We start from the raw sequence: 24,282 nt of genomic DNA, 5'->3' as shown, positions 1-24,282 counted from the left end.
GTATACTTACACAGGATAGGGTGAGCTGCCTTGCTAGTTTTAACCATCTCAGCCTCTTTCCCTTGAAATGCAGGATGTGTGTCTAAAGTTCAGTTGTATGGTTGTTCAGGTTTGGATGGAAGTTATATCTCCAGTTAGGCTGATGTATAGATGAATCCCTTCCAGTATGCTCTGTTACTACCACAATAGAAGGTGCTGCTGAGACTTCATCAATTCAGAACCTTTAGCAGGAGCATGATTGTTATATGTAAACCTTGCAGGCACATGGAGAATATATTTACTTACCAAAGGGATTGGAATAAACAAGGATGGGGAATACACAAAACAAATATATGCTGCCCAAAACATGTAGATATCATATCATATTGTGGAATTGATATGGTAAGCATATCAATTCCACAATGGCTCATTGGTTTCTTATGCAATATCATTATCCAGTGAGAAACCTGAAGTATGCAAATGTTATTTTGCATATAAATTGAATATATTTTCATTCTATTACATTTGCATTACAGTAGCCCACACCTTTAAAACATACCATCTGAATGGTTGTCTATGTTGTGTGATTTTTAAATTCAATAGGCTTTCGAGGCAATGCTGGTGATCCAGGTGATGAAGGTGAAAGGGGTTCTTCTCCTGACGGTGCCCCAGGTTTTCCTGGCATTCCTGGACTTGCAGGCCAGAAAGGTGTTCCAGGTGATAACAGTTATGGTCTTCCAGGAATTCCAGGCCACAGAGGATTGCCAGGATTATCTGGTTCACAAGGAATACGAGGTGAATTAGGTGCTCCTGGACTACAAGGTATGAGTCATATTTCTTCTGCATTTAAAGCATAAAGACAGATCTGCTGATCTCTCTCTTATGTGGCTTCACTGTGACTGATGTGAAGTTATTCCTGATTTTTACAACAGTGTAAATGAGATCAGAATTAGGTCCCTATATTCATGCTTTCACACAATAATATTTTAATCTGCTGTCCAGGACACACGCACTCGTACAGCCTAAAAAGAAACAGGGCTCATTTGATAGAACAGGGAATAGTCAACTAAGCAACTCAGCCACCTGTGTTTATAAACATTAGAAATATGGTGAGACCTTTACACAGCCCTTGAAAGTTATGGGCATTTAGAAAGTAGCAGGTACGTAATGCAGACAAGAAGATATAATTACTTACCTGCAATAATTCTTCTTTGAAGTAATCATGATACACAATGTCCTCTATTTGATCTCTCATTGCCTATGTGAGAGAGTTGCCAGGTATTTTGCTCATGGTAGACATGCACAAGCCTCTTCTCAAACACGTTCAAAATGCAGGTACCTTAGCCCTCTTTGAACTCTCCAAGTTGGCTAAAAATCTGTCTGCATCCATTGATCAGTATCTACTGATGCTAACTGGATTTTTCCCTAGAGGAACTGACTGGACAAGTCTAATGGGATTTACACTCAAGGATTAGTCAGGCACTGGAGAGATCTACAGGGTTGGAAGCAGGAAGAAGCCTTCCCCAATGCCATGGCATGGCAGTGGAGCTTCCTATTATTATTTGTATCACAGTAGTACCTAAAGGCCCCAGCTGAGATTAGGGCCTGTTGTGCCAGGCACTGTATGTACACATAGGAAAAGCCAGTCACTTCGCCAGTCCACACTGCAGGGCCATGTAGGTGAGCCTGCCCTGGTTTTGCTGCCAGAAGGCCCTCATTACCCACAGAGGCAAGAGTCAGTATTTGCCCCAGAAAGCAGGATGCAGCAGTTCTCAGTAACAGCCAACTCCAAAGTGCAGGAAAGTATCAAACATTTTTGAAAACCTACAGAATAGAACTATCCACGCGGGTGGGTAAAATACAACAATAATTGACTAAGTTGCTCTGAACTCTACAGGGAGGTTGCCGGGGGAGTGGATGAGAAGTTTTTTGTCAGGAGAAATATTGCATCTTTTTAGGACAGTCTGGCAGACCAGGATTTCCAGGTCCTAAAGGTCTGAGAGGCAGAAAAGGTGAAATAGGCGCTCCAGGCTCACCCGGTCAGCCATGTGATAAAGGCTTGCAAGGGCCACCAGGACAGCCAGGAGTTCTTGGACACCGAGGCCCTCCAGGTAAACTGTGCTCATAACATTACATCCCAGCTCTGAACTTTGAGCATCTTTTTCAGGTGAATATCTACAAACTCAGTAACCCCCCAGTCCATATATTCTCTGTTCCATTGATTTTCTCTCTGCAGATAATCACTTTGAGCCTCCCCTTATTCTCAGAGAATGCCAATAGCAAAGTTCCCATTGATTTCAGTGGTACCAGAGCAAAAACCTTTGTGAAGCAGTCATTTTGATTTAAGAAAAACATCAGCTAAGAATGACGGAATTATGTGTCTAGTGAAAATTATTCACTATCTTAAGGTGTAGTAAACTGAAAGTGTCTCCCCTTTCTCTGATCGACTTCTCCACCAAAACTAGCTCATTTCTACAGTGATGTCCTCCTGCTGTCTCTTTGGGCGTCACATGAGGAGGTGCAAATAAAATAACCATGGCTGTCCATCTTATATTGAGGAGCAATTCGTGTGCCACCATGTTAAAATTAACTACTGGAAACCTTCTAGTTTGGGAGGTTTGTCATGATGATATTTAAAAAAAAAATAAACCCAACCTCTAAACTCTGGGACTCTCACAGCCACCCTTCTCTCATTGTGCTCCCATTTGATACCCCTCACTACAGTTCAATCACATTTTTAACTGTTGTGTGCCATTTTACCCATATTTGGGAATCAGACTAATGGTCCCCTTGATAGTGGAAGACAAAGTTATAGAGTTCAGAAAGAGAGAGGATCATGAATTCTGTGTCTTCCATACAGTTACACAATTGCTTTCTGTTAATGCAAGACATAGGGAGTTTGGGATTCATGATGTAGTTGGTCTAAGCAGAGCTCTTGAGGTTTTCACTTGTACTTTTATTCTGACCATTGTGCTACATTTAATTCTCTCCTGCATACTGACCACCTGGCTGACATGTCAGAGACAGTCCAATGAAGATCTTTCGACCCACTGGTGCTTGGTGCAGTGTGTTCTGTACCTTCCCTTTACTCAGCATGATCTCATCCCAGCCTGGTCAGTGGAGTGAAAAGCTCCCAAACCTGCCTCCGATAGTATAATACATTGCTAACTGGCCTCGTAAATATGCATACATTGTGGTTTAATACTATGGAAGAGTTAAGTATTTCCTATTTTGTAATCTTCAGTATCTTAAAAGTATGCTGTTTATTTAGCATGTAGTTACAGCCCAGACTTAGGTAAAAGTGTCACTGAGTGAGACTGATGGAAAAATTGCTGGTGATACTGTTTTTCTGTGGAAAATTGGATTTTCAACTGAATTACATTTTTCAGTAATTTGTAGAAATTTTTTTTATTAAAAATACCAACACTCGAAAAATCTAAATATTTCATCTGAAAACCAAAATATTGCGGCCAGGAATTCCCGTGATGTACCATCTCCCCACTGCCAGGAGGCACTGTGGCAGTATTTACAAATCAAAATATTTCAGTTTTCAGCCCAGTGTTTTCAGTATTGAAGTTTCCACCAAAAATCAATAATGTTATATAAGATCCCTGCCCCCATCCTTCTTATGACTATCTGTATTGCTGAATCTTCTTTTGTGCTTCTGGTTATAAAGTGAGTAAAATTGTTTTCTCAGGCTTACCAGGTTTTAAAGGCCAGAAAGGAGACATGGGCCCACCAGGGCCAGCTGGAATGAAAGGCCTACCAGGAACTCCTGGTGTCCCAGGGTCCCCCGGTCCTCCAGGCCCTCGAGGATATCCCGGGCTTCCTGGGAACGATGGATTACCAGGAGTCCCAGGCCAACGAGGTATATGAAGCCTAATGTATCTATCACCCTGTTACATGTAATTCTTTTAAAGAGATGCTCCTTCTCAAGTGATGTCAGTGAGAGTACTTTGCACTGTTCACACCCTTCCAGCCTCTACTACATGGATCTGTGAAAAACAATGAGAATATCACTCTTTCTTATGTCTCTTGGAGCAAAAGTCAAGCAAGTGTAAAGAGTTTGCAGCTTGCAGGGTGCACCAAAGATTCTTTGCTTTTGGTTGTTTTATGAAAGCTACAGGCAAATTTCTATGGACTATTTCATTCTTCCTGTCTGCAACTGGTCATTATTGTGTCCTGGTTTCAGTGCAATATTGTATGAGAGCATACTCATGTGTGCCTAAGAAGTATGAGGTCATGTGAGTGGGGAAACAGCTTCCCCCAGCTGGGAATCCTCTCTAATGCTACCAGCATTTGGGGAATTGTTTAGTAAAACCTTAGCAACAGTTTAGATTTGAAAGTAAGAAACATTTACTGAGGCACTAATGAAGTGCTTTAAAAATGCATAAATACATTTACAAAAGACTGAACTACTTTCCTCAGACTTAAAAAGAAATAACCATTTGGCTTGAACCTAAGCATGAAATAAGTGTTTAATCCCCAAAGGAGGAGAATTTTCCAGAAAGTTATGAGAGAATGAAAATATGGGAGGTTAATTATCTATGGGCTGGCTGCTCCACTCCGTTAGGCCACTTTAGACCCCATAATGTCACAAAGTGGCTTTAAAATGTCTGGAGAGGGGGACTCTGCCAGAGGAAATCAGGCAGAGACAGCCACACGCCTCGTGCTGGAGGAAAAAGAGAGAGGGAGTATATCCAGAAGTCCCAGAGGAGGGGCAAGGGCAGGTGGAGCCCCAGTATGCTTGATCTTCCACTGACATAAAGTCTGTGGAAGTTAGAGCAGTGGAAGGCTAACACTTTTGCCAGGGCTGGATGGGAGAGTATCAAGGAGCCTCAGTTGGCTCCCTTCCATTACACCCGAGTACAATTCTATGTGTAACCTTTTGTAGCTCAGATACCAGTGATGAGCATCAGCTAAGTACCTACATAGTGAATGTCTGCTACTGCGTGTTCTATTGTTACCCAGCTTTACCTTAGTATTACCCAAATACATCTGCTGTTGATTCTCATATATTACTAACTTTCCAAAACTCTCTCTAAACTGTCTCCCTTTTGCTTTGCAAGCTTTCTAATAACACTCTTTCTAACAGCACCATAGTAGGCTGTTAGATAAGCACATCAGTATCTTAACATTATTACCAGGTAGCAAAGGCATCCAAGGCATCCAAGGTTTCCCAGGAATCCCAGGAAAAGGAGGACAGACAGGAATCCCAGGTGGAAATGGTGAACAAGGAGAAATGGGTTCAAGGGGGCCTCCTGGAGAATGTGGGGATGGAGGGCGAAAAGGTATGGAGAATCCATATGACCTCTGCCTTTCAACTGGCTTTTTTCATTTTTGTTAATAAAATTGTTTTAATTTCCTGTTTGTTATAAAAGGCCTTTAATCAATTCACTGCCAGTTTCCAATGGGATCAGTGGAGGTAAATCAGGTGTACATGCAAGCAGAACCAGATGGTCTGTTTAATGAGTCTGCTTTTTCATGCACCTCTTTTTATGTGCCCTTTACATACACTGCTGCATCTGGTGCAGCTCTCTCTCAACAGGGGTGATGAGCAATTGTATGTCATCACCAACAGATTTGAAGCAGGGCATTCTTTAAGGTTCTGTCATGTTTTTCTCATTGTTCAATGTAAATATGAAGGTTATTGGCAATATCATGTCCCAGCATTAAAACAAGGAATAAAGATCAACCTGCTAAATACATAGTCAGTGAGAATCAAAAGATCTGCACAATGGCAAGTCCAGTAGCCCCCAGGCAAACTACTCCACCCACACCAGAAGCAATTCCCAACTCACACAAAGAAAAGAGGTTTACAGATTAATATAAAGAGGGGAAAGACAAAATAACTTCAGTGATAAACTTGTTGAAAGAAATGAGACTTCCATTATGTTCTAAAGAGAAGAGAAAAAGGCACTCTGGTAAGACTTTGGGAGAGAATTCAAGCACCTAAATGTATTTTTAATGAAATTTTACGATACAATGTGGTCAGCTAGCATTTGTATGTATTATATTCACTGTTCTTCTTCAAAGGTGAAAGAGGTGCTCAGGGAGACAGTGGCTTCATTACCTTATGGCTGGAAAAAGGACAAAAGGGAGAACAAGGGCTTCCTGGTGAGGTTGGGTTTCCAGGGGAAACAGGTGAGCTCATGAGAGAGAGAGAGTGTGTGTGTGTGTGTGTGTGTGTACATCCACCTTGCCTGGTTTTTAAAAAACGTCTACAATTTTTTGTCATGGTGCCACAATTAATATTAGTTTCAAAATTTCAGGCATAACTGTGAACACAAATAGTAGCATTTGAATATCCCACTACCCCATTATGAGGACATGTCCTTTAGTTAGTTGTATACATTCTACAGTTTATGTCTACAATTTATTGTGTACTTCATGAATTGTGAGCGCACAAGTGTACCCACAAAAATGTACTAAAATGCATCACCCAAGGGCCAGGATAAATTTACAATAATCTTTTGTTGTGGAATAATTTCAGGTGAAAAAGGCAGTCCTGGAATCAGAGGGATCTCAGGATTTCCAGGCAAAGATGGACTCCCGGGAACTCAGAAGGGTGAACCTGGTGATAGTGGACAGATTGGGTTTCCAGGGCTGCCAGGCTCCCCAGGATCGGCGGGTTTAGGAGGAATTAGTGGTTTTCAAGGGCAACCAGGTGACCAGGTAAGCTAAGAGCAATAGTGCAAGATCATGGATACATAGTACTGAACTGCATTTTTATACTTCTTGAGAGCTCAGAATCCAATAAACTGATTGTGGTACACAAGCCATACGAGCATGCTTATAGAGCTCATACGCCAGGTCACACCTAAACCTCTGATTGGCAGAAGCTGGGACTGGATGACATGGGATGGATCCCTCAATAAATTGCCCTGTCATATTAATTTCCTCTGAAGTATCTGGGACTGGCCAGTATAGGAAGACAGGATACTGAGCTAGACGGACCATTGGTGTGACCCAATATGGCTGTTCTTATGATCTTATTCAGAAGACAGCACTGGCCTAGCATGCAAGGTCGACAAATGTGAAATTTGTTTGTTGCTTTTATTTTCACTTATTTTATACTGGGGCTGGATGTCACCTCCATAGTGCATAGAGTTGTTTGGTTCCACTCTCTGTAGTTCGGAACCGTCATCAGATTTCACTGACTAACAAGAAAGGTGCATGAGCAGTCTGTCCTCCGATATTATTCCCAAGGACACATGGGTGGAGTCACCTACTCTACCCGTAATGAGATAGCAACTGATGAGACTGAAGCTTACAGAGCCACTTCCAAGAGCATCCTGCTTTTGCACAACAGGGAGCAGCCTACTTGTTTGCATGCATAGTCCAGGAGCATCCCTTGGTCTTTGCCACCCACAGAGGCAGCTTACAGTGAACAGAAAATACTATCTCCAAAGGAAAAATGTACAAATATGCATGATATAGATGAAATTAGAGGCAAATTCTTCACTATCTTGCATCCCATGCAATGAGTCAATGGGATTGCACAAATGTAAATCTGGGTTGGATTTAAGCTGTTATATTTACATATCCTTTGTTTTCAGTGTTGGGTCTGTGTTTTACCAAATTTTTTCTGAGGGACAGTGTAAGCTTTGTATTGCTGACTACAACTCCTTGTTTACGATGAAAAATTAGATTATCTTTTTTTTTTTTAATGTTAGAGGGTCAACACTAATTTCTTGGGGGTCAGCAAAAGAGGAAATAACATGTTTTTTATTCATTTGTGTTCTTGTGTAATATACATTACTGAAGTACCATTTTTTAATTAAACTACAGTTGCATTAATTGGATCACCTAGAGGGAATTTAAAATATTTGAGCCAAATTCTAGCCTTAGTGATAGATACACAGATCTAACTCAAGACAATTGGTGTTTCCTGCATATATCAAAGGTCAGCATTTAGCCATTATTTGACACAGACTAGTGGATTACTCCACAGAAAATCATACAGGGAAGACACAATAATATTGACATTTAGTATCAGTCTGTTCATCAGTGCAACCAAGTCATATGGTTTTACAGATTGTGCCTGTTATGTATATTATATTTTAAACACAGCGTGTTTTTTTAATAATGTATCAGGGTGAGCGAGGTTTACCGGGAATTCCTGGATGTCCAGGACATGATGGTACAAAAGGACTTAAAGGTAATGAGCTGAAACACACAAGCTATATGAAATAAACACTATTCTGTTAGGTTGCTGTATACTTTGATACATTCATTGCATCCTCTAGGACAGTGTTTCCCAAACTTGGGATGCCGCTTGTGTAGGGAAAGCCCCTGGCGGGCCAGGCCGGTTTGTTTACCACTGGGAGGGCCGAGGGATGTACGGCATCTGGAGCAGCAAACCACGGCCAGTGGGAACCGCGACTGGCTGAACCTGCAGACGTGGCAGGTAAACAAACCGGCCCGGCCCGCCAGGGGCTTTCCCTACATAAGTGGCATCCCAAGTTTGGGAAACAATGCTCTAGGAGAAAGAGACAGAGATAATTCACACATGAAAATCGTTAGACACAAGACTTTTTATGTCTAAATAAAAAGTTTTCATTTAACTATAGTAGGACATTTGGTGATTTATCACTTGAAAAAAAGGCTCTCAGTGACTTTGAAGATGACTGTGTCTTAGTTAAATTTCACAAGATCACAGCTTCATCCCAAAAATGAGTAAAACACCAATATATCTATAAAATACCATGGGATCAAATGACAGGACACAATGGTTATCTAGGTGGCTTTTGTGATTAAACTTGTATTAGTTTTCAGCTACAGTATGTGCGTGACCTAAGGAGAAAAGGGAACATCACCCATGAGTGGAAGAGAAGACAGAAGGAGAAAAAGTACTTGCAAGAAAAGATAAACATGAAACTATTTTGTAGACAACTAAGGGTAACATTTTCAAAGGTGGCCTCTAGATGTGTGCCTTGTTTTGGCAAAGTGTTGCCAACTCACAGTTTTATTGCAAGTCTCACAGCAACAGCATGGGTTGTTTTTTTTTAAAAGGGTCTCATTATATTTGGATTTCTGCCTCCAAACTCAGGCAGTTTATCTTGAAGGGGACCCAGGGAAATGTGGCATGACAGAGTGGGAGAATGTGATGGGGAGGAGAATGAGGAGAAAGGGAGGGAAATATGGATGTGATAAATTTAAAGAATAGGTGGGGACAGTAGACTGCGGGGGAGCACTGAGAGGAGAATTAGAATGGGGACAGCTGCCTATCTAGAGAGGAGAAGAGAGAGAGAGAATGGCAGCTCTCCACACCCCTGGGGATAGACGAGGATGATCAGTAAACAAGGCAGCCTGATTTTTGCATGTGTATTTCTGGCTGAATTTTGAACATGAGATGATCTCACACCAGTTGAGATGGGGGATTCCCTAAAAAAGGTGACATCATCATAAAATAGCCAAAAAAACAACACAATTTATAATTATTTTTAAATCTCATGCTTTTGGGTCATCTGTCTTACGATTTTTTAACGTTTAGGACATCTGTAAATCTGATTTGTGTGCACAAGTTTGGTAGATAGTTTACATACATACACAACCTTTGACACCAACAAGTTTTCATATGCAAATTTTGACCTAGTCCGAGGATGAGCTAAGACCACTTTGAAAATTTGACCTTGAATATTAAAGGCAGTTTATGAAGAGCAAGAAGTACCACCTGAATTGTTCTGTTGTTTCAAGCTTCCGTAGAATATGATTTTCTTCTTAAAACTAGTTTGTACAAAAATAAGAATAAAAGAATGTGAAGACCAGTGATTTATTTGGAAGAAAATACAGAGCAAGGGAAATTCCTTCTCCAGATTATCTTTTCCATGACTCTAGCAATTCAGCATCTTCCTAGCCAGGGAATGTATTTTCACAAAAAATAAAAAAGAATGTATGAATAAATATTTGAGATAAAGAGAAATCCTTTATCAGAAATGGGCTAAAAGGGGGTTAAAACACATGTAACTGATTTTTTTTTAAGAAGTTGGCTGAAGTGGCAATCAAGGCATTAAATAGGATCTGCTCTGGTCAGGGAAGATTGCTGTGACATAGAATCACTGATAACACTTGAATTCAAGAGTCTTCCCTATGTGTTTCACAACAGTCTCAGGGTATGTCTACACTACCAGAGTAGTTCGATTTAACTTAACTCGAATTTGTGGAATCGACCTTACAAAGTCGAACGTGTGTATCCACACTAAGGACAGTAATTCGACTTTGTGAGTCCACACTAACGGGGCAAGCAGTGCACTATAGGCAGCTATCCCACAGTTCCCGCAGTCCCCGCTGCCCATTGGAATTCTGGGGCGAGCCCCCAATGCCTGCTGGGGGAAAAAAATGTGTCGAGGGTGGTTTTGGGTAACTGTCGTCATTCAACCGTCACTCCCGCCCTCCCTCCCTGAAAGCGCCGGCGGGAAATCTGTTCGTGCACTTTTCTGGTCAGTGACAGCGCGGACACCACAGCACTGCGAGCATGGAGCCCGCTGCGATCATCACTGCACTTATGGCCATTGTCAACTCCTCGCACCTTATCGTCCACCTCTTCCACAGTCAGATGCTGAGAAATCGGGCGAGGAGGCTCCGGCAGCGCGGTGAGGACATGAAGTGTCAGAGTGGCACAGACCTCTCACAAAGCATGGGACCCCGCGCCGTGGACATCATGGTGGCAATGGGTCATGTTCATGCTCTGGAACGGCGATTCTGGGCCCGGGAAACAAGCACGGACTGGTGGGACCGCATAGTGCTGCAGGTCTGGGATGAATCACAGTGGCTGCGAAACTTTAGGATGCGTAAGGGCACTTTCCTTGAACTCTGTGACTTGCTGTCCCCTGCCCTGAAGCGCAAGGACACCCAAATGCGAGCAGCCCTGACTGTGCAGAAGCGAGTGGCCATAGCCCTCTGGAAACTTGCAACGCCAGACAGCTACCAGTCAGTAGCGAACCACTTTGGCGTGAGCAAATCTACCGTGGGGGTTGCTGTGATGCAAGTAGCCCACGCAATCGTTGAGCTACTGCTCTCAAAGGTAGTGACCCTGGGAAACGTCCAGGTCATCATAGATGGCTTCGCCGCGATGGGATTCCCAAACTGCGGTGGGGCTATAGATGGAACTCACATCCCTATCCTGGGACCGGACCACCAGGCCAGCCAGTATATTAACAGAAAGGGCTACTTTTCAATGGTGCTGCAAGCACTGGTGGACCATAGGGGACGCTTTACCAACATCTACGTCGGGTGGCCGGGCAAGGTTCATGACGCGCGTGTTTTCAGGAACTCTGGTCTGTTTAGATGCCTGCAGGATGGTACTTTCTTCCCGGACCACAAAATAACTGTTGGGGATGTGCAGATGCCTATAGTGATCCTTGGGGACCCAGCCTACCCGCTAATGCCCTGGCTCATGAAGCCCTATACAGGCGCCCTGGACAGTGACAAGGAACTCTTCAACTACCGGCTGAGCAAGTGCAGAATGGTGGTGGAGTGTGCTTTCGGGCGTCTCAAGGGGAGATGGAGGAGCTTACTGACTCGCTCGGATCTCAGCGAAACCAATATCCCCATTGTTATTGCAGCTTGCTGTGTGCTCCACAATCTCTGTGAGAGCAAGGGGGAGACCTTTATGGCAGGATGGGAGGTTGAGGCAAATCACCTGGCTGCTGATTACACTCAGCCAGACAGCCGTGCGATTAGAAGAGCCCAGCGGGAAGCGCTGTGCATCCGGGAGGCTTTGAAAGCTAGGTTCCTCAGTGAGCAGCGTGACCTGTGACTGTTCTGTTTCTTTACAGAGAAGCTGAACCTGCCCCTGTTTCTTTACCCAGTTACTGTTGACTATCCTCTGCAGTTACATACCCCGTTCACCCCGTTTCCCCCCTTCCAACACACGTCTAAAAATAAAATACATGGAACATTGTTAATTAACAATGTTTTCTCTATTAATGACTTCACGTTAAAGGGTTGAAACTGGGACGCAGACTGTGCTGAGTAGGGTGTGTAGTGATGTAAAGACCGCTTCTAAACTCGAGGAATGACAGGCTCCTGCTCCTAGAGCGGTCTGCAGTGCCGGACTGGTTGTTTCAACGGAGCCTGCCATCCCTCCTTTTCGGGACTCTGTGTGCGGGGGCTATGTGACTTTGTGGCGGGGGAGGATGGTTACAGATTCCCCTGCTGCGTGGCTCTGTGGTCCGGGACAAGGACTGCTGCATAAGATCTGTAACCGTCCTCCCCCGCCACAAAGTCACATACCCCCCACCCACACAGAACATGAAAACCACCTCCCAGACCGACCAGGGTGCCTACTGACTGCACTGTGTGTGTGACCTACTGCTGATCCTGCCCCCGTTTCTGTACCCTGGTAAAGGTGACTGTCCTATGCAATTACCAACCCCCTCCTCCCCCTTCAAACACAGTCTTCTGTACAAGAACATGACGGAAACAGTAATTCACAGCAAAATATTTTTAATAATCAACTAGACAGTTAGGGGATGAAACTGGGATTGGGGCTTGGGTGAGTCAAGGACTTCTGAAAATTTAGGGAATGAGAGCTTTTGGGTAATTGAGCACTCTGCAGGGGTGGAGTGACAGTTTTCACGGCCCTGGCGCCCCTCCTTCTTGTTACTTTGGGTGAGGGGGGTATGGGACTTTGTGGCGGGGGAGGGCAGTTGCAGATACACTGCAGGGGGGCTCTGTCCTCCTGCCTGCGGTCCTGCAGAACATCCACAAGGCGCCGAAGCGTGTCCGTTTGCTCCCTCATTAGTCCAAGCAGCGTTTGAGTCGCCTGTTTGTCTTCCTCACGCCACCTCTCCTCCCGTTCGCTGTGTGAGCGCTGGTACAGAGAGAGGGTCTCCCTCCACTGGCTCTGCTGGTCCGTCTCGTCTCGGGAGCACCCCATAAGTTCAGCGAACATCTCGTCCCGTGTCTTTTTCTTTTGCCGCCTAATCTTTGCCAGCCTCTGTGAGGGGGATGCTGTGGCAGGTCTGGAGACAGTCAAAGCTGTGTGATGGGAAAAAGGGAGTGAATTCCTTACAAAGATACATTTTTGCGAACAATGAACATAGTCTAGTCTGTCTCTGTGAACAAGACCATGCACAGCACCTATCTCATGCGCACTCAGGACAAGTTCGAATTTTCGGCCTTCGCATTCATTGCCTGGGATCTTGCACTGGAGATCAGACAAGCGGGGCAGGACAGCAGAATCCGTGGAGCAGGCAGGCATGGTAAGCCGTAGACTTTTGGCTGCTTAAAACTTAATGTATAGCAGTGCCCTCCTGCTGCAGGCAATCCGGAAAGCATGAACTCTGCCCCTGTTCCACCCCTTCGCGGCTGTCCCCGGGAAAGATCCCTGTATGCTGCCCCTCTGCAGCCTCCACCACGTGGCTGTAAACCGCTGCTTATTGTTATGCAAAGGAAGAGTGAAGCATCCCCAATACTAACATTACCCTAATTACCCTAATTCAATGCAGGAGTCGCCAAGCGAGATCACCCTGAGGAGGATCACTGACAGCGCATGCTGCGTGAAAGCCAGCACAAACCAGGGGCCTATGCTGCCATGCTCGTGGAGGCAGTGCTCCCAGAGTACCTGATGATAGCCTGGCGTTGAAAAGTTTCCTACCACGGAGCACCCGATAAGGCAGCTCTCCCCAGGAACCTCATGCGTAGGCTTTTCGATTACCTCCAGGAGAGCTTCGTGGAGATCTCCCAAGAGGATTTCTGTTCTATCCCCATATATATTGACCTTATTTTCACATAGTTCAGATTCCTGTTCCATTAAAAATAAATGTTTACATGTTTAAAGCACTTACCGACTGATCCTTCCCCTGATTCAGGGTCCGGGTTAATGGCCGGGGAGAGTTGGTAGGGGATCTCCGTGAGGGTGATGAAGAGATCCTGGCTGTCGGGGAAATCAGTGTTGTAAGCGCTGTCGACTGCCTCATCCTCATCTCCTTCCTCATCTTCCCCGTCCACGAACATCGCCGAGGAACCGGCCGTCGACACTATCCCATCGTCAGAGTCCACGCACACTGGTGGGGCAGTGGTGGCAGACCCACCGAGAATGGCATTCAGTGCCTCGTAGAAGCGGCATGTCTGGGGCTGGGATCCGGAGCGTCCATTTGCCGCTTTGATTTTTTGGTAGCCTTGTCTCAGGTCCTTGATTTTCACGTGGCACTGCGTTGTATCCCGGCTGTATCCTCTGTCTCTCATGGCTTTGGAGACCTTCTCGTAGGTCTTTGCATTCCGTTTTTTGGAGTGCAGCTCCGAAAGCACAGACTCATCACGCCACACAGCGATCAGATCCAAGACTTCCCAGTCAGTCCATGCTGGGGCTCTCTTTCTATTCTGAGATTGCATGGACTCCTCTGCTGGAGAGCTCTGCTTCGCTGCCAGTGCTGCTGAGCTCGCCCCGATGTCCAAACAGGAAATGAGATTCAAACTGGCCAGACAGGAAAAGGAATTCAAATTTTCCCGGGGCTTTTCCTGTGTGGCTGGTCAGAGCATCCGAGCTCGGACTGCTGTCCAGAGCGTCAACGGAGTGGTGCACTGTGGGATAGCTCCCGGAGCTATTAGCTTCGAATTCCATCCACACCTAGCCTAATTCGACATGGCCATGTCGAATTTAGCGCTACTCCCCTTGTCGGGGAGGAGTACAGAAATCGAACTAAAGAGACCTCTATGTCGAACTAAATAGCTTCGTTGTGTGGACGGGTGCAGGGTTAATTCGAATTAACGCTGCTAAATTCGACATAAAATAGTGTAGACCAGGCCTCAGACAGAGAAGCTAGAATCCAGCAGGAGTGAGTGAGAGGTGTTAGACTCTTTCTGTTTTTGCTATTCCTCAAACTCCTCCCACATCAAATTCATGGTTCCACAGCCCTTTCACCCCAGAATATTATGCAGGTGTCTGTTATAAAGGGAGGAATTGAAGTAGAGCAGAGAAGGCCAGGCACAGCATCTGTGTTGGCTCAGAAACCCAAAAATTGTTCTTAGGGAGCCTTTTCTGAGTAAACAGAGTGAAACTGTGCTGATTTTCCTTGCTTTTTCAAAGTTATTTCAGTAGGAACTGTCTGTACTTTATTATAATACTTGGTATTTATGTAGCACTTTTCAAATCTGGGGCAATTAATGAGATCTTTACTGAGTTTTTACTCAGGCAAATTCCCATGGAACTTAATGGGAGTCATACTGAATGTCAACTGAGTTGATACCTCCAGATGTGGCTTTTGAGCAGACAGTCTGAGAATTAAATGATGTATTAGGGAAATGGGGATATAATATCTCCACCTATCTAGACTTTTACACTGCACCTGTCACAAGCTATAGAATGCCATAATATTCAGTAACTAATGAAACTTGCCCCTCAAAAACTGTCCTTAAATATTCAAGGCCATCATTATCTAATTAACTAGATATAGACAAGGATATTGTACTCATGCTTGTCTGCATCCATTCTCATTTCTCTCCTAAAGCAGAAATGAACCACTTCTACAGTCCAAAGCTTTCAGGAAGTCATTTCAGTGTTTCTCATCTATGTATTTTTCGGTTAATTCCGTTATCATTTGCTAAATGTTTTATGATACACTACTTACCTTAGTCCACAGCTTTAAGACTTTGTGTGCATCTTGCTTTACTAGAGATTTCACAAATAAATCACTTATGAAGGCTAAAACAAGCTTACAAAAGCAAGTGAAAGATTAAGTCTTCAGTAGACTCTCAGTTATGATGATGATGGGGGCTATACAGAATACCCAGACTCCTGAAGTTTCCAAAAGGTTGATTGATACAGTTGTTTTTAGAATGCTGTTGCCATACTTAACAGTCTGTTACTGTGCATGTACAGGACCTGGCACAATGGGGCCCATTCCCAATTAGTGCTTAAGTGATACTGCAGTATCAAAAATACATCTATATTGTCCATATTTAACATAAAAACTTAGCACAGTCACTTGCAAAGAAGCTTTCCCTTAATCCCACATTCTATTTCCTAGTATAAATTTATCAAGGACAATCCTCTAGTTTTTTGTGTTCTTTTGGTCCAATGTAATAAAATAATAGAATTTGGGTTTTTTTAATTGAGAATTGTTTTTGTAATTTTAGCTATTAATATTTGTAAGTTACTTCAAAATTATTTATCTTTGGTTTTGCAGATGAAACAGACACTGATGTCTAACGAAAGTGATTTGTATTTTTAACTTGAATAGGTAACAGAGGTGACTCAGGCAGTCAACATGGTCTGCCTGGTCAAAGAGGGCCTCCGGGAGATCGTGGATCATCAGGTACATTTAGGTTATTAAGAAAAAAATTAGTGCTTAAATACATTTGAAATTTGCTATAGGAATTTTTCATGTTTTGCTGTTTTCAGTATTTGCAGCTTAATACTAATGACTAACGTACAACGATGGCTTTTGGGCCTTTGGAAGCCCAGGACCAAAAAGGCCGCACAATTTATAATATAGTCCACAAATGAAGAGGAAGGAAAAAAGGAAAATCTGTCAACTTCTTCCCAATCACATTGAGAGTAAAAGGAAGATCAGTAATTTCATGGCCTATCGCGAATTTAAATAAATTTACAGTCCGTACATCAGAGAGACCAGAGAAAAACAGCATAATTAACACATCTGTGTGTCTGAAATGCTGAACTATTTGTGTAAAGCTCGGCCTTTATTCAGGAGTATGACATTAGGGAGCATACTGAGCTTTGCATTTTTTAAACATACCACAGTGTGAGGCATGGATGCCTTTAAACCTGAAACTGTTATATTTATCTTTCTTTAAGGACCCTGTGGATTCCCAGGAGAGCAGGGTTTACCCGGTTTCCAAGGGGAACCAGGAAGACAAGGACCCAAGGGGATGCCTGGATCCCCAGGAGCAAAAGGCTTTCCAGGTAATGTCAAATTAAGAAAAAAAAAAGGAAATAGATGAGAATTACTTCAAAATGGCCAAAAGGTAGGCAGTCTGCAGTGCAATTCAAAACCATGCAGCTGATGAAGCTGGCAACAGAGAGTAGGTTGGTATCAAAGGCAGCATGAAGGCTTGTATCAGAAACTATTGGAGCAAAGTAGCAGAGATTCTTCCAAGAGGGGCCATAAAGGAGCTTCAAGGAAAGCTGACAATGCTTTTGGATAGAATTTTTGGCCCCAGATGTCTGTCAGTAACCATTGTGTACTGAATAGTATGGGAGAAATAACAGCTAAGGGGGCAGAAGTTAAAAGGTTTGCATATTAAAAATGTTTTCCACCTTCCAGGTGCCATATGTGATTCAGGATTGCCAGGAGTTCCAGGTGAACAAGGTAATACCGGGCCTTTAGGAGCTGCAGGGTTGCCAGGATTACCTGGTCCCCCAGGCAGGAAAGGTAAGTGCTATAAACAGTGCAGCGTTAGTCACACATTACAGTTCAAGTAATGGTGTCAGAAATTACTGGGAATTTTGTGCAATAACAAATGTAACTGAAAATAGAGAGGATTTTAAAAAGTGCTTAGCATTGGCTTAAGTCTGCTGCCATTGAAATCAATAGTAAAACTCCCCTTTGACTTCAGTAGTTAGAAGAGTTAGGCACGTTTGAAAATCCAACCCTTAAAGCACAAATGTTGGCCAAAGAAATCAGGCTACAATCTAAAGTAAATAAGGAGGCAGAGACATAAACCTTAAATTCTGGTTCAACTGGTGTAACTGAGGGCAGAATTTGACACAAGAACAGTAAAATTCTCAGAAGATAGATATTTCACTAACGCTTCAGTTACACTGTAATTTATTTTCTGGCCATGTAGTGCCACTGTTACTCTGCATACTGCAAACATGAATACGAATAGCAGAACACACTGTAGTGGAAAACATTAATACTGAAAAAGGTGGCCAATTCAAATATAGGAAATCTCATATGATTGGTGCATTTTATCAAAATGTGATAACAAAATAAGTACTGTTTCCAAGACAGCTGATCTATTGGCAGATTACATTTAGAAATACTTCCAATCAATGATAAATTACATCTTTCATGGCAATCACTGTGTTTAGATTGAAAAAACTGTGCATCTAAAAATCTCTTCCCCTTTAAAGGATACAATATAAATGTTATGTATTGTAGCTAATTAAAATTTAGCATATATTATATCAACATTATACTAAGATAAATTATATAATCAGAAATGAAGCTAGCTTGTTTATTTTTACTAGGTGGTCATAATCTGCTTCCTAAACTGCTCCTGAGGTACCACATGCTGCTCCAGACTTGGGGCTCAAGTCAAAGCCACCCTTGAGTCCACAATAAATTTTCCCAAAAGGGAACAATCAATTTTTGTAAAGAAAACATTCAGTTTTTCAGTTTCAGTCTACGGCAAACCTGGACAGTTCAAAACTGAAAACCAAGGTTTACATGGAAGCTTTTTCTGATTATCTGTGGGAAGGTAGGGGGTGCTGATATAATACAATAACAAATTCCTTGTTGCTGTGTAATCTGCAGGAAAATAGTTTATTGTGTTGCACACAACAGTATACCTATTAGCTACAGCACTGGGAGTCATGCTGCAATGACAAGGATTTCCAAATTGCCCTCCATTTGAAAAGGTATTTACATACCTGATAGTGAAAACTTGTTAGTTGCAGAAGTGTCCTGTTCTTCTTTAGGAGCAGGCATTTTATTAGTTTTATGAAGCTAACTTCACTCATTCATTTTATGGAAATCATTTTAGGCCCTACAAAGGAGAAACAAGAGATCAACAGGTGCATAGGGACTGAAAAATAGGTAGCTCAGATAAAAATGGAAATTCAGTAGGGATCAAGCCACCCAATAAAGATTAGCTCCAGTGTGGATTAATTCTACCAATATGTTTGAAAAGAAGGATTATAAATTTTAAAACATATCCAATTACAAGGATTTAATGGAATTGGTATGACAGTGTACTATGGAGCATGGCTCTTAAATAATATTAATAGTTCCATTTTTAATAATGAAGAAGCATTTGTGATTGTCATTAGAAATGAAATGGTTAACCAGTTGTTCATTATTAAGGACTGAGCCTTGTTAGCCTAATTGCTTTTCATTTACATTAAAGATCTCATGCATGACCAATTTTCAGATTTAGGGATTGAAGTTACAGGCATTCATCAAAACAAAACAACAACAACAATTGCTTTATTACAGAGAGACAGTCTCACTAATTAAGGGCCCGATCCTGCAATCTGCACTCATGAGTAGTCTTTATTCAAGCAAATAGTCCCATTAATTTCAGAAGGATTGTGTGAGTAAAGATTGCAGGATGGGGCCTTAAAATTTAGGAATCATGGTTCATATATAGGTCAGCCAATTCAGCTGTAGCTGGAAATATGAGGCTGTAGCTGGAAATGAGAGACAGTAACAGTCCAAAATGTAGACTTACCAGTGTTAATGTTATAATGAAGTGTTGACAAATGTGTTACAAATTTCCTGGAAAACAAAGTAAACCAATATCAATAATGACTGAAAAAACAAAGCATCAAAAAATGTTTTAAACAAAATGGGTTTCCAAAAATTGTTAGTGTTTGTGATCATTTAGGTAAATTCTCAGCATTGGCAAATAACTCGTACATAAGCCTTTCACAAGGAACTCCCTTGAAGTATAGATGAGGCCGTAGTAAACAGGATTGGAAAGGTGAACAAGTGTCATGAAAAGTTACTGTACAGTAATGAATTAAGGGCAGAAAGAATATTACAGGTGGGGCTGGCACCACCATGTAGTATTGATGTTTCTGACATTTCCAATTATAAGACCATGTTTTAATTTGCTTATAACTTTACCAAACTTTAACTGTTTCAGCTGAAATTTTCCATGCCAGCTATCTGCCTCAGGTTGAACTGTTCTGAAAAGTTTAAACCAAGATTGTTCAGCCTTTCGAGGACAAGATGTGAAAAGATACATTATGCCCATGTTAAATTCTGACAACCTTTACTTTGAAATTTCTTAGAGCCCCCCATGGTTTGGAGCAGGGACTTGAAATTCAGCAGGGGCAAGGCCTTTGTGTCAGGGATATGCCTTTGTTTGTCCCCATGAAAATCTGCCCAAATTTGGCCAAGTTATAAACCTTTGAGAAATCAGTTTGTGTATGCTCAATAGAGACTTACATTTTAGCAGCTAAATTCCCCAAAGATTCTGTCCAAAATGGGAATGCTCCTGCCTGGAGATGAAGGCTTTTCCTTCAGTTGTAGCTCTTGGCTGGGCAAAGAGACTGGGACAAGAAGACCTAAGCAGAGAAAACTGTGACTGTCTAGGGGAGAAGAATGGGATTGTAAGGAGAAGCCGGGGTAGGGAAAAGACTCGGAGAATGGCAGGTTGGAGGGGATGGGGCAGAAGAGGGTGTGTCCACTAGCACCCACTCCCCTTCAGAGCGTAGAATGGCATTAAAGATTCCTAAATCTCAATAATTCCTCTCCTGTCAGCCAGTATCTGTGAAACCCACTTAGAAAGTGTCCCTTCTCTCTCCAGTGTTGGTGCATATGTAGGATAACAACCTACTGTCAGTTACTCCATTAGCTTCAGTGGTTAGACATCAGTGCAATGGATCTAAAGCTTTTGATGAGACATGTAGGTTCCATTATAATGCCACACGATAGAATTTCTGGGGTATTTTGAGTTTCCTTTTTTAAAAACCTAGGAAATTACATACCAAACAAACACCCAGTATGTTAAAAAGAACATTATTAAGGTTGCGAAGTCAAGCACTCAAATTTTACAGGACACTAAACATACTACCATTCTACTAGAAAAGACTCCTAAAGCAAAACTGTTTGACTCCATATACCCTCGGGAGGGGAGGAGTAGGCTATCACTATGACTGAAACATACTTCAGAAATTATAATGCTTTTTTCATAGCAAGCTCTGTACCCCACTGTAGTGAGCATGAACTTCTACCCCATCTTAAAATGGAGTACTTTCCCTTGCAGATATTTATTATTTGAAATTTAGACAGTAAGACACAATCAAGAAAGTTCTTAATTTCAGCTATGCTAAAACAAAACCTAAAGGTTATATTAAAGCCAGCTAAGTAATTAGCTTGTGTTACTACGAAAGTTATATGCCATTTGATTCAGCAAGCTGCTTTGCTAAGCAAAAATTTAGACATAAATGCCAAGAAGGTGTGATTTATAGTTAATTTAAATGATTGTAATTTCTATCCTGAAATGAGTTTTGTCGATAAGTTTTAAAATCTATAAATAAAACTTCAACAAAAATTATTATTTTACCCTCCAATAAAAGGGGAAAGAAATTAGAGTATTTCTACTCTGAAGAGTGACTGTACAAATGGCATCATAGCGTTATCTCTTTGTTGTGTTTCAATTGTCTTCTTATCAAATGTCCTCAGTTTACAAATAAAAGATGTTCCTTCTACCCGCCTATCCTGAAACTCAGCCTGATCTTTCCACCTAGTGCATCACCACCAGGAACAATGAGTCTGCATACTAATTTAAGTCCTCAATTACACATGTTCAACCCCATTGTCTTTAAAGGATTTGCAAAGGGGCAGCTTGTAATGTTACTAATTTGTTACCAATAAGGGTGTTAGTAAGGTTTGAATTTATTCAGTAATTAAAGAGACCTCAGGATAAATCAGCTGGATTTGAGTTATTAAGATAATTAGACAGAACATAACAGAAAGAGATGTACATCACTACAATCTGTGAGAACCTCTTCCTGCATTTGTAGACAAGACAGTTAGCTTGTACTATTTGTCTGGTTCTGAAGTTAGCTTACAGCATGGTACTATTATAGTAGAGGGGCCTATAGTTTCATTTTCACTTATTTCCTGTTTTTCACAGACATATATTACTTTTATCCCCAAAATTTGCAGTATATTAACATCTGTTGTTTATCTCTGTAAATCCTCCTAAGCTAAGTGGCTCTTACAGTAATTAGTACATCTAAAATAATATTTATTGTTTAACAATTCTTGCAAAGATTGTCAAATCTTTTAGTGGTAATTCTTAGGCAAGCTATTTTTTCCTTCTTAATAAGACTCCCACAACACTTTGAGAATTTAACTCATAAATAAGCAATAGGCCTTACAAAAGTCTGGCCCATAGGTCAACAGTAAATAATCCTGCACTAAATAGGACAGAATCCACAGCTCATTCTGTTTTAGCTGTGTTGGTTCTCCAGGGTTAACAGGAATAAAAAGCAGTAAAATCTCATTTTTATCAAGTTGGTAGATGATGGTTATCAATGCACATGGAGCAGATGCAATGCATAAAGAAGTGCCATATTTCTAGTCACTTTTCAAAGTAAAATCACACTAAAGATTAAATGTTCTGATTGCTAATATATGAAAGGAAATTACCTCTGCTGCTTTCATATTTCCTTCACTATCCATCAATCTAGAAATGATGCTCCTTCTTCAAAACAGGCTTCAACTGTTAATGATGTAGTTCATTCTTCAGTTGTCAAAACACTTCCAGCAAACACTGTACTGAACCAGAAATATATTGTCAAGTTTTATATATTTACTTTTGTTAAATGAACATTTTCAGGTTTTTTGGGTCATGCTTCTAATAATGTTTACAATACTTGTAAGGTTTATCAGGGTTGCCTGGATTAGATGGTTTGAATGGACTGGAAGGTCAAAAGGGCTCACCAGGAGTTCCAGGTAAAGAATGAAAATTTACAGAATATCTTTTAAATGAAAATTAATATGAAATGATCTATGATATTTTGATATTTATCCCGTCATTAAGGATCAGACTAAACTTTAAAACAGTGCCGACAGTTAATGGTTTAGAGAGAGACACCAGCAATCGTTTGTGGGGAAAGACTTAAAATCCTCCATCGTCTAATTGTCTTGCTGGAATCCTTTGAGAATATTTTTACAATGAAAATGTTCAGTGCAGATGATTCAAAGTGAAGCCAAGTCTCAAACTTTTATATGTACAAGATAAACAATAGCAAATAGATTAAAAGGAGACTTATGGGGGAAAATCTTGGCCCCAGTGAAGTCAGTGGGAGTTTTGCCACTGACTTCAGTAGAGCCAGGATTTCACCCATAGCGATCTATTTGAAGCTGTCAAAACACCCTACTGACCATTGTTAAAATCAATGCTAAGTGCCAGTCTAAGAGATCATAAGATCTTAATGAAAATTAAGAAATTGAAAGCAAAAAGAATAAAACTAAGAATTTCAAATTAAGGACAAAGACTGTGCCTTGAATCAAGGAGCTTAATACCTTTGAAAGGATGAATGAGGGCCAGATTCAACAAAACTCCACCCAGGTTACATATGAGAACCAGACAACTAGAGATAGACTAATCACAAAAAGAACATCATCATCTGCAGCTGGTATTTCTATTCTGTACATCTGTATTTGCATTCACTGTAGACTTCATGCACTGTAATTGTTTTCCTCCGGAGGTCAAAGTGAAATAGGGCCTCCAGGACACACAGGAGCACCTGGACCAAAAGGAGACAAGGGTGAATCTGGACACCCAGGAGTTTCTGTTCCAGGACCTCCTGGAGACATAGGTTTGCCAGGACACCCAGGTAAGAAACATTTTCTCCGCAACAGTGAACTGCAAAGCTGAAATGAAAACTGAACTAGTTCCCTGCCACTTGGTTAGCAGGCCCATGGAGCACATACATCTGGGATCTCTTCTTTAGGAAAAGTATTTTTCTCATCCAAGAAGTATACTAGCATTTCCTGACTGCTACAGATATCCCAGAATGCGTCATTCTGCCACATCACTAAAACCATGGGTTGCATGAGACTTGTGGAATCAGTGATGTCAAGGAATGATACATTCTGGGACCTCTTTAGCACCAGTGGATATTATGGAAAGGAATTAGAATTTTTTTTTAAATAATTATATTTTCTGTGCCAAATGCCTCCCATAGTCTATTTAGCAGGGAAATGCAGCACACAACTGCATGTTCTGCATGACCTTGCACCTCAACTCCCTTAAATTAATATTTTATTTCTGTTAACCAAAGTATAAAATACTGAAAACTCAAACTTTTAGCATATGATCTGCTCCCTCAGGTAGAACAGGAGGTCCTGGGCCTGCAGGACCTGTGGGAAGATCTCCTGAAACTGCAGCTTCTGGTCCTCCAGGTGATCAGGGGCCACCTGGCTCACATGGCATCAAAGGTACAAGAAAATAAAAAATAATCAATTAACCAAAACAGTAAAAACTGTGTTCTAATCTCATATATATGCATGTGACATGGGAAGAGGCAAAGAGGGTAATAAATATGGCTGTTCCATGAATACATGGAGAGAGGCTCAGCGCAGCACAGTGGATAGTGACTCAGGAGATCTGCACTCTAGTCCCATTTCTGGCCTGCTGGGTGATCTTGGG

At 41.8% G+C, this 24,282-nt stretch overlaps 1 protein-coding gene and 1 long non-coding RNA gene across 3 annotated transcripts in view; one reads left to right on the top strand and one right to left on the bottom strand.

Moving 5' to 3' along the window:
• The window catches only part of COL4A4 (collagen type IV alpha 4 chain), a 132,688-nt gene that overhangs the window by 87,648 nt on the left and 20,758 nt on the right, over nt 1–24,282 (top strand). For both annotated transcript variants that reach the window (XM_045031179.1, XM_045031178.1), the window contains 13 exons: nt 583–801; nt 1,938–2,090; nt 3,677–3,847; nt 5,127–5,270; nt 6,016–6,123; nt 6,473–6,654; nt 8,077–8,140; nt 16,167–16,241; nt 16,742–16,849; nt 17,211–17,318; nt 22,509–22,580; nt 23,339–23,467; nt 23,964–24,071. In XM_045031179.1, the coding sequence (XP_044887114.1) occupies nt 583–801; nt 1,938–2,090; nt 3,677–3,847; nt 5,127–5,270; nt 6,016–6,123; nt 6,473–6,654; nt 8,077–8,140; nt 16,167–16,241; nt 16,742–16,849; nt 17,211–17,318; nt 22,509–22,580; nt 23,339–23,467; nt 23,964–24,071 (1,641 nt within the window). The remainder of the gene's footprint in view (nt 1–582; nt 802–1,937; nt 2,091–3,676; nt 3,848–5,126; nt 5,271–6,015; nt 6,124–6,472; nt 6,655–8,076; nt 8,141–16,166; nt 16,242–16,741; nt 16,850–17,210; nt 17,319–22,508; nt 22,581–23,338; nt 23,468–23,963; nt 24,072–24,282) is intronic.
• Nucleotides 621–23,383, bottom strand: LOC123377860. Its single transcript, XR_006582365.1, has 5 exons — nt 23,154–23,383; nt 22,275–22,403; nt 19,342–19,388; nt 18,542–18,657; nt 621–753 (listed from the first exon to the last, which is right to left on the bottom strand). It is a non-coding gene; the product is annotated as an uncharacterized LOC123377860 (long non-coding RNA).

Source organism: Mauremys mutica, chromosome 9 (genome assembly GCF_020497125.1).
Source record: "Mauremys mutica isolate MM-2020 ecotype Southern chromosome 9, ASM2049712v1, whole genome shotgun sequence".
NCBI classification, from domain to species: Eukaryota; Metazoa; Chordata; order Testudines; family Geoemydidae; genus Mauremys; species Mauremys mutica.
The sequence above is the reverse complement of the archived record's forward strand: the minus strand, read 5'-3'. Positions and strand labels throughout refer to the sequence as shown.